Source organism: Electrophorus electricus, chromosome 14 (assembly GCF_041902795.1).
Source record: "Electrophorus electricus isolate QZ-2024a chromosome 14, ASM4190279v1, whole genome shotgun sequence".
Classification (NCBI taxonomy): Eukaryota; Metazoa; Chordata; class Actinopteri; order Gymnotiformes; family Gymnotidae; genus Electrophorus; species Electrophorus electricus.
Window position 1 is genome coordinate 3,817,501 of NC_137510.1, and position 15,630 is coordinate 3,833,130.

At 43.8% G+C, this 15,630-nt stretch overlaps 1 protein-coding gene across 1 annotated transcript in view; it reads right to left on the bottom strand.

Moving 5' to 3' along the window:
* irx1a (iroquois homeobox 1a) overlaps positions 1–4,297 on the bottom strand; it is a 4,674-nt gene extending 377 nt beyond the window's left edge. The window contains exons 1-3 of the mRNA XM_027003069.3: positions 3,798–4,297; positions 1,379–2,375; positions 1,058–1,130 (exon numbers count right to left, since the gene is read on the bottom strand). Coding sequence (XP_026858870.1) covers positions 1,058–1,130; positions 1,379–2,375; positions 3,798–4,043 — 1,316 coding nt within the window. The 5' untranslated portion in view covers positions 4,044–4,297. The remainder of the gene's footprint in view (positions 1–1,057; positions 1,131–1,378; positions 2,376–3,797) is intronic.
* Positions 4,298–15,630: the final 11,333 nt, after the last annotated feature.

Consider the following 15,630-nt stretch of genomic DNA (forward strand, 5'->3'; position numbering starts at 1 on the left):
AGAGAGAGAGAGAGAGAGAGAGAGAGAGAGAGAGAGAGAGAGAGAGAGAGAGAGAGAGAGACATTCGTGATGTGGTCTTTTTTTCGAATAGCGAAAACTAACTACTCTAAAGTTAGAAATAAACACTAAATTAACCAACTCGGATCCCCCCCCCCCCACGTAACTCAGTGTCTACTGAAGCCTAGGCTAAATTCAGTTTGAGCTGTCAGTGTTGGACCCTGTTTAAAAATATGATTAATTTGGAAGAGCATTACTAACTGAAGTAACTATCATGGCCCAATAAGCAGTAGCAGAGGGGAAGCAATGGGCCCTGTTGAAAATCGCGGCAGTTAAAGGGGGTCCTCTCCGCGAGACTGCTCCCCCGGGGTTCGGGGCTCCCATGGGTCTTTAGTAAAGGCACACAGCACAGACATGCCGCGTTTTACTTGGTGACTTGATAAGTAGTTACTCTCCTGAGAGAGTGGGGAGTATTTAGGGGGGGAGGGTTCGAGGTCTTTTGTCACTGGAAAAGCGCAACTATTTTTTATAACCACTAAGCGCCGATTTTTCTCTATCTGTCCTCGAAGAAATAGCTTCATCCTATGAGTCATTCAGATAATAGAGCTGGAGTTATGTCGAGAGCTGAGCCGACGCGCAAAATACGCGACTGATCCTCTGCACATATAACAATATACAATAACAATATATAACCAATGTAACAATAAAGTGATACTATAATAATAATAATAATAATAATAATAATAATAATAATAATAATAATAATAATGCTATTGTTAAAAATACGTTGTTCTTTTTTGTTGTTTTTTTTTTTTTTTTTTTTTTACTATTTGCATTGGCCTATATTTTATTCTATTAGGAAACCGTATATATAGATGTAGGCCCATATCAATAGTAAACCACAGCAAATGCCGCTAGTCTTCTAACCAATATATAACCACAACAACAACAACAACCACAATAATAATAATAATAATAATAATAATAATAATAATAATAATAATAATAATAATAATAATAATACGTCTACAAATGAACTTCAGAATTATTTTGTATTTACCTGTCATGAAGTGGGCGAAACGATGACTTCAGTGGTTGTGTTGGTGACTCGTTTCTAAGGACATTTCCCCGATCTAAGCAGAAAAAAAAAGAAATTCCGTTATCATAAAAAACCTGAGCTAAAATGAATAAGATAATACATTTCCTCGTGAGCTCAGATGAAATTTCTTGCAAATATTTTTTATTGTTGACTACAAATGTTTTAACCCGTCAATAAATAGTAATAATAATAAAAATAAAACAACAACAACAACAATAATAATAAATGTAATGTCTGAAATGATGAATGCACGCTTCACAGCCGATACCATTTAGTACACACCTATGTGTTTTGGACTGAGGTCCTCTGGGGTTTTTTCGCTATTCAGTCCAGCCACCGACGACACAGCCACCGAGGTCGGCGGCTGCTGTGTGTGTAGATGGCTATTAGGATGATGTGGATTTACTCCCAGAAAAGACCTGACGTTCAGCAGGGAATTCTGGCCCAGGAAAGCGCCGTTTGTCCAGTTGTGGAACTTTCCAATCTGGCACGTGTATAGTCCGTGGCTAGAAAGGAAAGCCGGATGCTGGATCTGGGCCGCAGCGTGACTGGCAGGACCACAAGGTGACGTGGGTTTCTGCGAGCTGTCGGGACTGGTGGCAGTCTCTGCTAACGACCATATTTTGGGCTTACTGCTGACTGGCAGTTGAAAACTTCCTTGTCCACCTGGGGACAAAACCCTAGTGTTGTTGTTTCCGTCAGATTGCTCCTTGCTGACAGAAATGGCACTCTTTGATTTGTCCAAGACCTCGTGCGCTTGGAGCGCCAAGGCACGCCTTTTCTCCAGGCCGTGGAGCTCCCTGCTCTCGGCCTTCTCCTCGTCTTCCTCGTTGCTTTGATCTCCGTCGTTGTCGTCAATCTTGTCGATATCTATACTCTCTAAATCAATTTCCTCCTCATCTTCGTTCTTCTCCGCGTCGCCCTCGTTATCGCTGCCGAATATGTTGCCGTCTTCGTCGTCTTTGCTCCTCGCGCCCCAGGTAACCTTATTTTCCTTCTTGAGCCTTCTCCTGGCGTTGGCGAACCAGGTGGACACCTGCGTGAGGGTCATTTTAGTGATGATGGCCAGCATGATCTTCTCGCCTTTGGTGGGATAGGGGTTCTTCCTGTGCTCGTTGAGCCATGCCTTGAGCGTGCTGGTACTCTCCCTTGTGGCGTTTTTAGGTCTGGCAGGATCTCCGTACTGGAACTGCCCGTAAGGGTAGAAGGCAGGCGACGTGTGCGCCGCGAAGCTAGCGGGATGCACACCGGGGCTGTCTTTTAGGTCGTACTGGGAGCCCTGAAATAGAATGAGATATACGGTCAGGACATCGCGAAAATTATGCAAGCGATGTTTGACACAGCTTCGCCATAGGTCTGCGAATAAACTTTGAGCTCGACACGCTGTCAGTAACCGACCTTCCATTTTCTTCGTTAACTGCTTTAAGCAAAATTTCGACCACGTCGTCTCGCTATTTGCCTCAAGACTCTCACTAATGAACTTATAGAAAACGCGGGGACGCAGTAGATGTTGACCGATCTGAGGATCTTTGGACCCTCTCAACGCTAATAACACAAAAACAATCGTAGGCCATATATCCCATGCAAGCAAACCATCAACAAACAAACAAAAATACTATTAAAATATACAACTTGCAGGTGCATAAAATACATTAGCACACTCATACACTTTCTCTCGGACTAAGCATCGAAGCTATAGGCCTTAAAATCAAGCAATGAGACCATAGTTGTTAGTAGGCCTTTGTTTAAAACTTTTTAAACGAACTGATATTATACATTACAACGCGCGCTCATTCAGTTAGAATATAGCTTACAGAAAAATATGCTCATCTCTCTTTAATCGATTTTTTTTTTTTTTTTACAACGGGACAAATGTATAGGGAAACATTAATTAAACCGTCTCTAATAACATTAATTTTAAATGTCCGGATTGTCCAACTTTCTTCTAAAAGCTTTCAGGGTTATTTCACTGGTTCGGTCATATCCATGTTTAATTCGCTTTCTTCTAAAGCTTTTAGTGTTGCTTCACTGGTTCGGTCATATCCATATTTAATTCGCTTTCTTTTAAAGCTTTTACTGGTGTTAATGAATTTCAAACATTTTGTTATTTTAAAGTGAACCATATGGAGCTGCTGGATGATTAGGTTACGATAAATCGCATTTCTAAAAAAATGCCACACAGACACATGGACGATTGCAAACCAGCTGCGGCTTTTGTTGTTGTTGTTGTTGTTGTTTATTTGCTTAGGAGAAACCGCCACGTTGTAGTTAAAGATAGATCGTTAAATAAATTGACAGAAAAGCTAACGTAATCGTATGACCTCTGGAAACCTTTCCCCTTGACAACAGAACAAAACATTTATTCTTATTCGTTGTCCCACTCAACCCCATTGAAGTTACCCAGATATATACAAATGGCACTCCAAACAAATATATTTTTTTCTCAAACTGAATTAAACAACTCCACAAGGTTCGATTTCGACAAATATCACAAAGTCAGTGTTGAAATGTGAAGCGCGTGAACCTGCAGCAAGCCTTAGCTCTTTGCTGTCTTAACTTACCCAGCTGACCTTTCCCGAAGAGGGTGTCACAGTAACATTCATGTAACGTTCTGACAAAAGGCAAGAAACGCCCCAAAACAGCCCGCCTGTGCATTTTCATTCGCACAATTCAGAAAATTAAGCGAAACAAATTTACTCACCATTTGAGAAAACAGAGTCAAGTCAGCGCTGGCGTAAGGCAGAAACGCGCTGTAGTTGTGCGGCGCGTAGGGGTTCGCGTACATGCCGAGCACCGAGGTTACCGCAGCAGCCGCGGCGGAGGGACTACCACCTATTTCGCCGTTTCCTCCGCGAGAAGACGGAGTCAGTACTCCCGGGCGATCACCTCCGTACACCGCTTGGGAGGCACTTAAATACTGTGGGTAACCCAGCTGGGGGAAAGACATCTCCTTCGCCACGCCGAAGACAAAACCGAGCCGAAAACGAAAAGCCCCCCCAAAAACACACACACACACGCACACACACACACCAAGAAGTCAAAGTGAAAGTGCTCTCTTTCGCGCAGCAGAACCGAGGTGAGTGCGGTTCAACCCGTCGTTAAACCTCAGCTTTTCTTTCGCAGCAAGTCCGTCGGATGTGATCAGATCAACAATTGAGCTCCAACTGATGTCGCTGCCCCTAGGTCCTGGGCTGATCTCTCAGATACAATTTGAAGTTGATGCTTTGATTGGCGTCCCACTTGAGCTGCAAGCTCCTCCTTGCTGGCGCACGTGCTTATGCATTGGCTGTGGCCACGTTTCCCCCGTTTGGAGCATTGTATGTTAAATGTTTAGCATTAGACTCCGTTCACTGTAGTGTGACAACCTGTCTACACGATTTTACAGATGCCCAGCGTCGGAAAAACATACACCCGATAGCAGTTTGGAACTTATTTGAACTGTTATTAATTGTTATTAACATTTATTCAGCAGTGACATTTATTCAACAGTGACGCCGACGTAGGTCTTCACGAGGTACTGCTGATGAAATAACAACTGTTTTTTTTTTATTCCAGTTTGAGCGTTTTAAGATAATATTTATGCAAACTACAAAAGAAAAATCCACATTTGATGAATTTTAAATTGTAGTCTACATAAAACCTTGAATTCGATTTTGACTCTAAATTAGACAAAATATTGTTTATTCGAAGAATTAGGGGTAAATGACAACATGTCAAAGTTTGATATTTTTTTGTTTAGGTGTAGTTGGTATAAAACAAAGCAAAAATTTAAAACATAAACTTTCAATGAATTTTATAGATGTATTTAATATGTATTTAACAATGAATGTATTACTAGTTATTTTTGCTGCTCTAATGTCTAATATAATGTCTAATATTATAATATATAATGACTATAATATTGCGGTCATATTTATTGCTTTTAAGAGCAGGTACATTTGGCTTTAAAGGATCTCAGTAAAAAATGTGTTATAACCTTCTGTATAAGTGTTATAACCTTGCAATTTTACAATTGTCGATGAGGAGAAATATTTCTTACTCTGTAACACACACACACATACACACACACACACACACGCACACACGCACACACGCACACACGCACACACACACACACACACACACACACACACAAACTCCAAACCCAGAGGCACTTACAAGCGCGTGCACACGGAGAAAGGGTGGGAGTGTTTGTGTTCTATTGTTACTGAACCAGATATGCCGTTTATAACCGGACCAGTCCATTAATATGCATACCAGAGTTATTCAGTTGGAAACCGAAAAGCTGGAGAGAAAGAGAAAAAAAAAGACAAAGTAAAAGAACGCCGAGGCATCATCTGTGGTCCAACGGCTAACGCGCTGTGTGTGCGCGCTGGAGCAGTTCAGAGCGCGGTAGTCTTACCTAATCCAATCACATCTTTATACTATCAGTCGCGTCCACGCTGCGTCTCTCACCGCTTAATAACAGACAGGAAAATACCACAACGAAACAGACGCTCAGCACCTGGTACGAAAACGAAAACGGGTGAATGTCATTGCAGCCATTTCTCTAAGACACTTTCCTGCAATCGTCGTTTCATTTTCTAAACATTCTGCTTAAAAATATCATTTATTTTTTTGAGGCCAAACTCACGCCTTTTTTTTTTTTTAAATAAAGCTGACCAATTAAAAACAAATGTTTGCTAAACAAATATACTTTGAATTCATTAACATAAGATATTCGATGCATGCTCACTTAGGGCTGTTCCTCTGTAACAAAAACAAACAAACAAACAAACAAACAAACAAACCAACAACAACAAGAACAATTTCGTCGCGTAGGGACGTCCCCAATGCATGTGACCGCGCGCACTCCTCCAACTCCAGGAGTGGACTCGCTGGTGTGGGGTCGCTGTGTGAGCGCCTCTAAATCACCCTCACCGAAGTCGCGGTCTTGAAAGGATATTGTAGATTTAATACTTAACGGCTAAGATGAAGTCGGCGATTTCGATCTGCACCAGATGGCCGAGAGTGGATATTGCTGCACGAGGATCTGCTCCAACTATCCGAGGGCGCCGATGGCAATCGGCGGAAAACATCAGAAAGAAGGGCGCGTGGCAGTGGTGATAACCTGGTGGAAACGCGCCGGGCCGCGAGATGCTGCAGATATAACACTGAAAATGCCTCAAAACGGGGATGACAGAGACGTTGGAAAAAGACGCGTTAAAGCCCGAGAGATGGTAGAAGAACAAAAAAAAAAAGTTACCAAGTCCTAAAGCTCCAGGAACGTTATATCCTAAAGATCTAACGCAGCTGTTAATTCAGCGTGAAGTACTGAGAAATGTTGATGAACCGATGTTCATCAACATTTGTAGCCACCCGATTTTTTTTTTTATTAGTTTCACTTTTACAATTTCTATGCCTTTACTGAGGCTGAAATATCACATTACCCCCTCCAGTCAGAGTAGGAAATAAATTCCTAATGGGTTGACGGTTGACCCTTGTCAAACAATGGCACGTGTAATCTCCGGGCAATAAAGTGTGTTCACACCTAACAGATTTATGGAGCTTGTTTAAGTCTCATTATCACTTTCTCCTACGGGGACCAGGCGCAGGAGCACCGCCGGGAGACTTCTTCTGCTAAGTTTCGCCCTGCTCTCGACTTTTTCTTTTTTTGCCCCAAACGTTGTAATTACTGCGACTACAAAAATGCTCTTTCCAAAACGCGTATGCGGCACAACTTTCCTACGCGAGAGCAATTATTTTGTGCCTCCCGCATGCGCCATGGACTCACACGTACGCACGTAGACAGAGAAATAAATGATTGCGAGTGGGCTTCACTGGCGAACGTGCCCCAGAGCAAGATCGTGTGCTTCCGCCATCCCACAATCATTTACACACAAACCCCAGTTTAGCTAAGTACTGATTTGGCCTAAATATATTTCAAGTGTCAGTGCTGACCTAAATATGTGTGTCAGTGTGGGCAATGTTTCAGGTGTCAGTTGCATCTGAAACTTTTTTTTCTCAACTCCAAACTGCAGCTATATACCACAGCAGTAAGTAAAATCACTTACACACACGCACGCACACACACACACACACACACACACACACACACACACACACACACACACACACACACACACACAGACACACACACACACACACACACACATATGCGTGTGCATGCACAATTTGTTAAATTTCTACCCCTGTGTGCTCCAGTTGTGGTTCCACCCCTGTGTCCTACAAGTGTGGCTCTACCCCTGTGTTCTACAGCTGTGTGTTCTCCAAGTGCAGCTCTCTCTCAAGTGCAGGTGGAGACGTGTCCTCTGATGGTAGCAAACCCATGTAGCATAAATGAAACTGCAGAATGCCATTCAAACAGTCTATCAACTTTAAACACCCAAAAGCAAGGAGATCAAAGCAGGAGTGAGCGTCCCACCCGTCCCCCGATTACTGATCTTACGGTTTCAAACCCTAATGCTATTAAAGGGAACCGGGACACGTCGCCTGCTCTTACTTGTCATGCTCCCCTAAGGGTCGTGACTACCAGGCCACAAATCTGCAAACGGCAGTGGTCAGACACAGTAACAGCAGCCACGGGAACACATTCAAAGACTTTGCAGCTTGCTTGTAGTGACAGAAGGACTTTCCCCCGGTCCTGAGTTTTGGTTCGTCTGATTCAATATTGAGTATTACGTGTAACATGTCCTGTGTTTCTGTTTAAGTTTCCAGTGAAATTAGTAATAAAGATTATCAGCACAATTCAAGTTTAGAAATAAATTGTAGCAATCTATTCTGATTCTGACATTCAGCAGAGAGAAGCAAGACTTTAAAATCAACTTCTGGGTGAACAATCTCACTTTTCAAGAATATACTAGTTTGAAATAATTTAAGAATGATGATCGATGGCACTGCGAAACATATAGCTGCTTTGCAGTAAATCAAGTGACATATAGCAATAGCACACTTCGACACTCAATCTGGTGTTCTGTGGTGCTCCGGCAAACTCCACGACCCAATCCTGCTGGGTGTGGGTGTCAGATAGGGGGCTTTTCACTAACACAGAGCAGGGCCACACAGTTTGTAACCTGTTTTTTTTTGTTGTTGTTTGTTTCTGCCGAGGCAAAGTTGATGTGAGGTTAAAAATCCCTGGTATGTCCCTCTCGCCTAAAGCAGATTAACAAATTATATTTGCTGAAATCTTAGCTGTTTCCAGCCATGTCCTGGGGATGCGGTTATCAACAAACCATCTGCAAGCACCGTTAGGTCCCCACAAGCTCAGCAACCGCAAACACGCCAGCCCCTCAACCCCCTAGCCCCGCACCACCCCCAACTACCCAGTACATAGCTCGACATTCCGCTCAAGACCGGGAGGAGGAATTCCAGCTAGGAATGCCACAGCCACGCCCTGTTACAGAAAGCAGGAATTTTCATTGTGGTAAAAGCAGCTTGTTGCAGATGCCTGGATGGGGCCGACAGCTGGGAGCATGGGACGTTTTCACCTTGTTATAACCATACCTTACCGACAGGACACTCTTCTATAAGCACACCTTACCAACGGGACACTCTGCTATAAACACACCTCACTAGCGGGACACTCTGCTATAACCACACCTCAACAATGGGACACTCCACTTAAACACACCTTACCAACAGGACACTCTTCTATAAGCACACCTTACCAACGGGACACTCTGCTATAAACACACCTCACTAGCGGGACACTCTGCTATAACCACACCTCACCAATGGGACACTCCACTTAAACACACCTTACCAACAGGACTCTCTTCTATAAGCACACCTTACCAACGGGACACTCCGTTATAAACACACCTCATTGATGGGACACACTGCTATAAACACATCTTACCGATTGGACATTCCGCTATAAACACACCTAACCGACAGGACACTCTGTTATAACCACACCTTACCGACAGGACACTCCACTATAACCACACCTTACTGATGGGACACTCTACTATAACCACACCTCAGCAGTGGGACACTCCACTATAAGCACGTCAACAACAGGACACTCTGCAATAAACACACCTTGCCTGCGGGACAGCTCCGCTATAGGCACACCTCACTAGCAGGACACTCTGATGGCCAGCAACTTTGCTTCAGCACAGACTGCACTTATACCCATGGAATAATTACACAAGACTGCAGATATAAATTAATTAGAAAGTTCTGCATTTATATCTGTAGTCACAGAAAACTGCAGGTGTACCCATGCACCAGTTAGAAGGTCCTTATTCATGTACTGTACATTTTAGGTCAAGGGTTTTCATAAGCTGACATATCATTTACAGTTATTTCTCTACAATTTCATTTATTCCCCTAATCCACTCTTGTGTGCTTCAGATAAAAGTTGGCTCCATGCCTGCTGCTGCTCCCATACAGGACTGATTTAACTGAAATGTCACAACACTCCCCGTGACTCCTGGGACACTTACGATGCGTAGCTGTGGTTTTGGGCTCTCATTTAGCATAGCTCTCCAAACACACAGCAGAAAACATATAAATCTTTGGTGGAGGGAGACAGCGACAGTGTCGCAAAAACGACCTTGCGTAGATACAACAGGATCTGCGGGTGTTTAAAGCAGCACTCTCTCCCGATGTCTAACCCACTGCCTGCTGGGTGGAAGGACAGCTTTGTCAGGATGCTCGTCAGGACGCTCGGGTCAATTGCCGCTTCGTGGAGGGGATCCCTCTTGAAACACTTGTGAGGGTTTTAGGGACAGGCAAAAAACAACAAAAAAAAACCCCTCTACTCCCACGCACCAACCTGGCAGCTCACATATCAAAGCCTGTCCAGGGTGCGGGATATCCCACAGGGCATTGTCAGCGGTGATTAGTTGGTGGGTCATCGGTCTGATGTGGTCAGCATTAGATGGAGAGAGTGGGAGGTGGAGGGGAGAAATCTGAGAGGCCATGTTAATTGTCCAGGCTCCTTGCTAGGGGAAACCTATCACCACGCGATCTAGTAGAGGTTAAGTACCTCTGCAGCCATAGGGCCAGGGGTAATTAATAGAGGGAACAGCACTGTTTATGTGCATTACCTTTCAAGGCTTTCTCACTTGTGTTAAAACGGAGGCCATGCCTCCCAGCCTTCCACTGCTGAACGCGATCTGATAACGGCCAGCAGGTGACACATTTTGCTTGCCGACTCGCCCCCCAGTCACATCGCTCACTGTAGCCTCCAGCACAGCACTCTCTGCAAAAAAAAGACAATCCCCAAGCCTTTAATCTCAGTCTGATTTACAGGAATATTTTAGTGCATTGGAATAAAAAAAAAATCATATGAGCTGTTTATCATGTATTGGTCCTATGAGCTGCACACTTAAATGAAGATTAATGAGTGTATCCAGAGGAAGTGGTGTGTATAATTCAGCATCAGCACTTTGAGTGGATGTGCTGAATTTTACCCTTAAGATATTTATTTGCCCACTCCCCTCCCCACCAAGAACCCCACCCCTGCCCCCCGCCCAAACCCACTCCACCCCCTCTCTGCTTGAACCCGCCCCCACCCCACCTGAGCCCCTCCCCCTCTGCCTGAACCCCACCCCCTGCCTCCCTTCTGTATTTAACCACAGCATGCAAATCTGCTTTCAAATGATATAATTCACACTTTCATTCCCCAACGCTGCTAATTGAATTTTAAAGAAGGGACCGTCTCGCTAAAGGATTTTTGGAACGGAACATTCTTTGAAACGACATGCTTTGATAGTGGTGGATGGAGTGACGTGTGGATAAGATCACAAACAGGCATCAAGACAGACGGAATTCTAACAGGCGTTGGCGTTTTTATCTATAGCTGCTTTATAATGTGCCTTTAGAGATGATTACGTTAAGAATCGACTGTGGTTGAGCTCTGGTATTTAAAGGTTCTGAAAGCCGTTCCCCCAGATCTCCCTTCACCTTTATTATTATCCAATTTTACCTCGATCTGACACATCCTGGGACTAGTGAAGTCAGTGAACTTCAGAAATAACTTATGGACGTCAGAAAGTGCTCTGATCATCTCCAAACAATCACAGTGTGAAGAAATTATACTTTCGATATTCATTTGCATATTCCAATAATACTTGATACTGTCAGTAGTTTTTTGTGAAACTGTTTGACATGTAGTAGCAATAATGTTTACATTTAGGTTCAGAGTTATATATGTTTTGCATTGTGGCAGTTATAAATCTTTGCAGATTAAATGATTAAAGTGTTTGACATTCAAGAGAGAAAAGAGTGTGTTTACACTACCCACATGATATACACGTGTTGAACAAACAAAAAAACACACCTACTGCAATGTTAACCATCACAGAACAATCCTGAATGACTATAGATTCTGAGACTATATAGATCTTAACTACAGCTGCTCAGTGTGTTCCCAAGGATCTCTGTTAACAGGTTCAAGCTTGACAGGATACTCCTACACAAGCTATTGTGGCTTATTAAACTGTCAACATCTATGAAGCCAATTACCGAGCGTGGAGTTGAACCAGGCCGGTCTGCAGGCCGGGGCAACCCGACGGAGCCGCTCTCCACCCTCTGATTGGGGTGGGGTTGAGGCGGTGGTCACACTGTGTCAGGTTCGTTCAGAACTGAACGGTCTCACACCTGAGCGGGTGGAGGTTCTGGAGTTGGTGGGGGCTGTCCGCTGTCAAACCCCCCCCCCCCCCCTCCACCACCAACATCCCCTCCACCCGCTCCACTTTGTCTCAGCGTTCCGCTAAAACTGCATTGATCTCGTCTGAAAAAAAAAAGGCCTATCCACACAATGAAGTTCAATAACGACTCCATTTCTAGGGGTCAGATGTTTGGCGCTTGGTAATGCCAACATTAGAGGTACTCAGCTGGACCTGCCAAACATTGACCACACCATGAAATCTCTTGTTAAAGTAAGAAAAATAGTGTTTGCTCAGTAATTGAACAATTTTATTTTATACCCCTCCTGCCTCTCTATCCCATCAACCCCCACCAAATCCCACTGATCCACTCCCCTGCCCTATAGCCACCATATACCCCCCCCCCAGCCACCCCTCAATGCACCCCCTAGCCCTTCCCTTCCTTTGTGTGAGCACCCATCAAATGTGGATCGATCCTGCAGAGTCACTATGTAAGAAGGTTATTTACGTGGGCATCCAATCTCCAGCTGCTGTTGTATCTGAGCAGGGAACATGGCCAGAGATTTTGTTAACAGAGAACAGAACATCACTGGAGGCAGCAGAGTGTACGGGCAACGCCCCCCCCCCCCCCCCCCCCGAAACGAGCACTTTCACACCCAGTTAGTCCTTAAGTAATAGATATATAGAGTTCATCCTTGTAAAATAGACAACTAATTTATTCTTCTTCTTCTCCATCAACATGGATTATGGAGGTTAAATAAGCTTGCGCGTGTGCGTGCGTGTGTGTGTGTGTGTGTGTGTGTGTGTGTGTGAGTGTGTGTGTGCGCGTGTGTGTGTATGTGTGTGTGGTTGATTCTTGAAACTGAGCCTGTTTAAACTTGGCCTCTATCCTGTGTATCCCCCCCCCCCCACCAACGTGATAGCCAGAAAAAGCACCCACACTACCCCATCAGACTGAGAAATGAATGATCCTATTTATGTTAATGTATACATGAACGTTACACAGGTTTTCCCGTGATAAGGGGATAGGTTAATGAAACGCTCATTTCATTTTACCCGTTGTCTTCTCTGTGAAGTTCCGATAAGTAGCAAACCAATGAAGCCTGTAATTACAATCTTACAGAGAACCAGCCAATCTGTATATAAATCTCTCCATCCAATTACAAGATGTAATAATTTTGCAGTCAAGCTGGTAATGAGGTCTAATACTCATGCATGTGATAATCCCCCCTGGTTGCTGACTCTATCAGATGTTGCCTTTGTAATTATATGAGCAAAAAAAATCATTATTTCATGTTCAAGTAGAAAATGAGGTTGGTGGGAAGTTAATTTTCTCTATGCTCTGTGAAGCGTAGACAAGAATTTAATGATTTAATTACAGTTGTTAGCCCTTTTTTGGAGAGAGGCTTAAAATTGAGCTAAGCATTTTTCAGAGTCTGACATCAAGAGTTAGGGAACATCAAAGATTTTGACAGCATACAAAATCATGAACCGCCTCCCGGCCCTGGAGGTTCTCCCCCCCCCCACCTTCTCGGCATTTTGAACCGGCGTCGGGAAAAGACGGGAAAAAAAAACCCCGTTATATCCTCATTGCCAAGGTAACCAGCGCCCAGGGACACGGAGCTTCTCGATAAAGGTAGCATCAACAAATATTAAGCGTCTCGGCTTTCAGCATGGCCTGCTAATCCACTGTGTGTGAATTTGTCATATCAGATTACTATGACAGTCATGGTGGGGGTTAAATGGAGAGGAACCCCCTCCCTTCACAGAAGGACAATATAGTTTTCTTCCCACCTTTTTAGAATTTCAAAACAGTCGCTGAGTGGTGTCTGCAGCGCTCTGATTTCCATATAGCCTTTATGGAAAGAGAGAGAGAGCGAGAGAAAGAGAGAGAGAGAGAGAGAGAGAGGGAGAAAGACTAAAAATGTGTTCCTTGGAGTAATCCCTAGAAAGAGTGCTGCTTTCGCCAGAGGAAGAAAGTGCTTTGAGCAAAGTAATTCAACTTTGCAGCAGCCCAGGCTGCATGTTTATTCAGGCCCTGTGAGGTGGCGGTGCACTGAGCACTCTTAACAGGCCCTGTGTGAACACTTCCAAATAGTTCGCCTGTCCTCCGCGTGCTTTCATCAGGGCTCAGCAACTCCACGCCAGCCACTCCTCTGCCTTACAAACTTCCGCTATGATTTGAATTCGACTTTGCAATAAAGAGATTGAAAAGGCTAAAGGAAGAACTCCCAGTGCCACCCCACCCCCCCAAGAGATACTGTGGCAGCCCTCAAAGGAGCTCATTTGAATCTTATCAAACCAAGGGGTTTGGATGGGTTACATATATTCCTGCAAGGACTTTTTTCTCAGTACAAATTTATTTGAGTCAAAATTCAAGTCTTTATTTCTTTTTTCTTTCTCTGTTTAGGTTTTTTTTCCCCTCTTTTTGTCTTCTTTTATACATTTTCTTTTTGGGTAAACCTCCGATTTATAAATGTCAGGGGAGTATCAGGCAACTGCGTCAAGAAAACGAAAATGTTAAGCGTCCATTACGTTCAGAGCGCAAAAGAACGAAATGAATATTTAAATAAATGCACTAATGAACACGAGGTCATTTCAGGTGGCGTCTCATCCACAGCAATTAGCAGTTAAAATGGGAGGATTGAGAGGCTGAGGCATTACACACAGAAACAGCTAAAAAAAACCCCAAACAAACCCACATCTAGGTTTATGTTAAAGCCTGAATAAAACCCGTGAACTTCTAAAATTAAATCTGCCTCCTAAACGTATTCATAAAATGCATCCAATCTCCTGTAAATATCAATAAATTCACAAACGTAAAATAAAAAAAGAAAAACCTCAAAGGCAGCGTTTCCTCTCGGGTTGCCAGGGCCTACAGTGGCCGCATGGTTTCTGACCTTTAAATCTCGCGTGCCGGTCCAGGGCGCCGGGTCGGCGTGCCGGGCGCTGGCGTGCTCCGTTAACCGGCAGGGAGCTGTGAGCCGTAATTGCGGGCAGCTTCTCGGCAGGTTGGGCGGGCGTGCTCCCCACCGGTGCGTCCTCTCTGGCCCATCTGCCGCCGTTCCCACGAGGGAGCTCGGCTAATTTTGCAGTCAATTAGCAGAAGGCTGGCTTTTGTTCTCGGGCGGTCTCCGAGGGATCTCCCGCCCGACCGCTGCTCCGTGGACGGCGCGTTCAGATGGTTCCGAGAGGCTGGAGGGCCATTTTTCAACCCCCCCTCCATCCCTCTGTGCTTCTGCACCCCTGAGTCCTTCTGTGACCTCTTTGACATTGTTGGCCAAATGTTGTCCCAGGCAATGAGCTATACCGGGTGACAGATACCAGATGAATATAAGATGTTTAGAAATGTCTCTGGTGAAAGTCTGCTGTAATCCCTGTGCGTTCGAGCATCCGTTTGCCAAAATACTGCATGTCACATGGTAAATCAAGAGGAATAAATATAATTAAAACTGAGGAATTATGTCTTCATTGGATAAGTTCCACAGCTGTCCTAGGAGACAACATGAGAAGCCTGACAGGGAAAACCAAGCTTTAGTCAAACAGGCAGTAAAGAGCTGTGAACTGCCTTTAATTTAATAGCAGGTGAAGCAGCTTTTCTAGTGGCTTAATGCCTTAGAAACATCAATTCAACATTCTATAATATTAAAAAAAAACAATTCAACATTTTATTATAAAGCTTCTGATATTTCAAAATCAACAAAATGATCATTTCAATGTTGAGTAATAAAAATATAGAACAGAAACAAAAATAAAAGACATTCATTGAAAATACATCTGTGGATAATGGAATTTATAATAGTGGTATTAATAATAATTTATTAATAATAATGGTATTATTTCGAGTTGTCCTTAAATAACAAATTGGGATAGGTTTAGGGTAATGTTTATGCATGTAAAGTCAACACTGAAAAT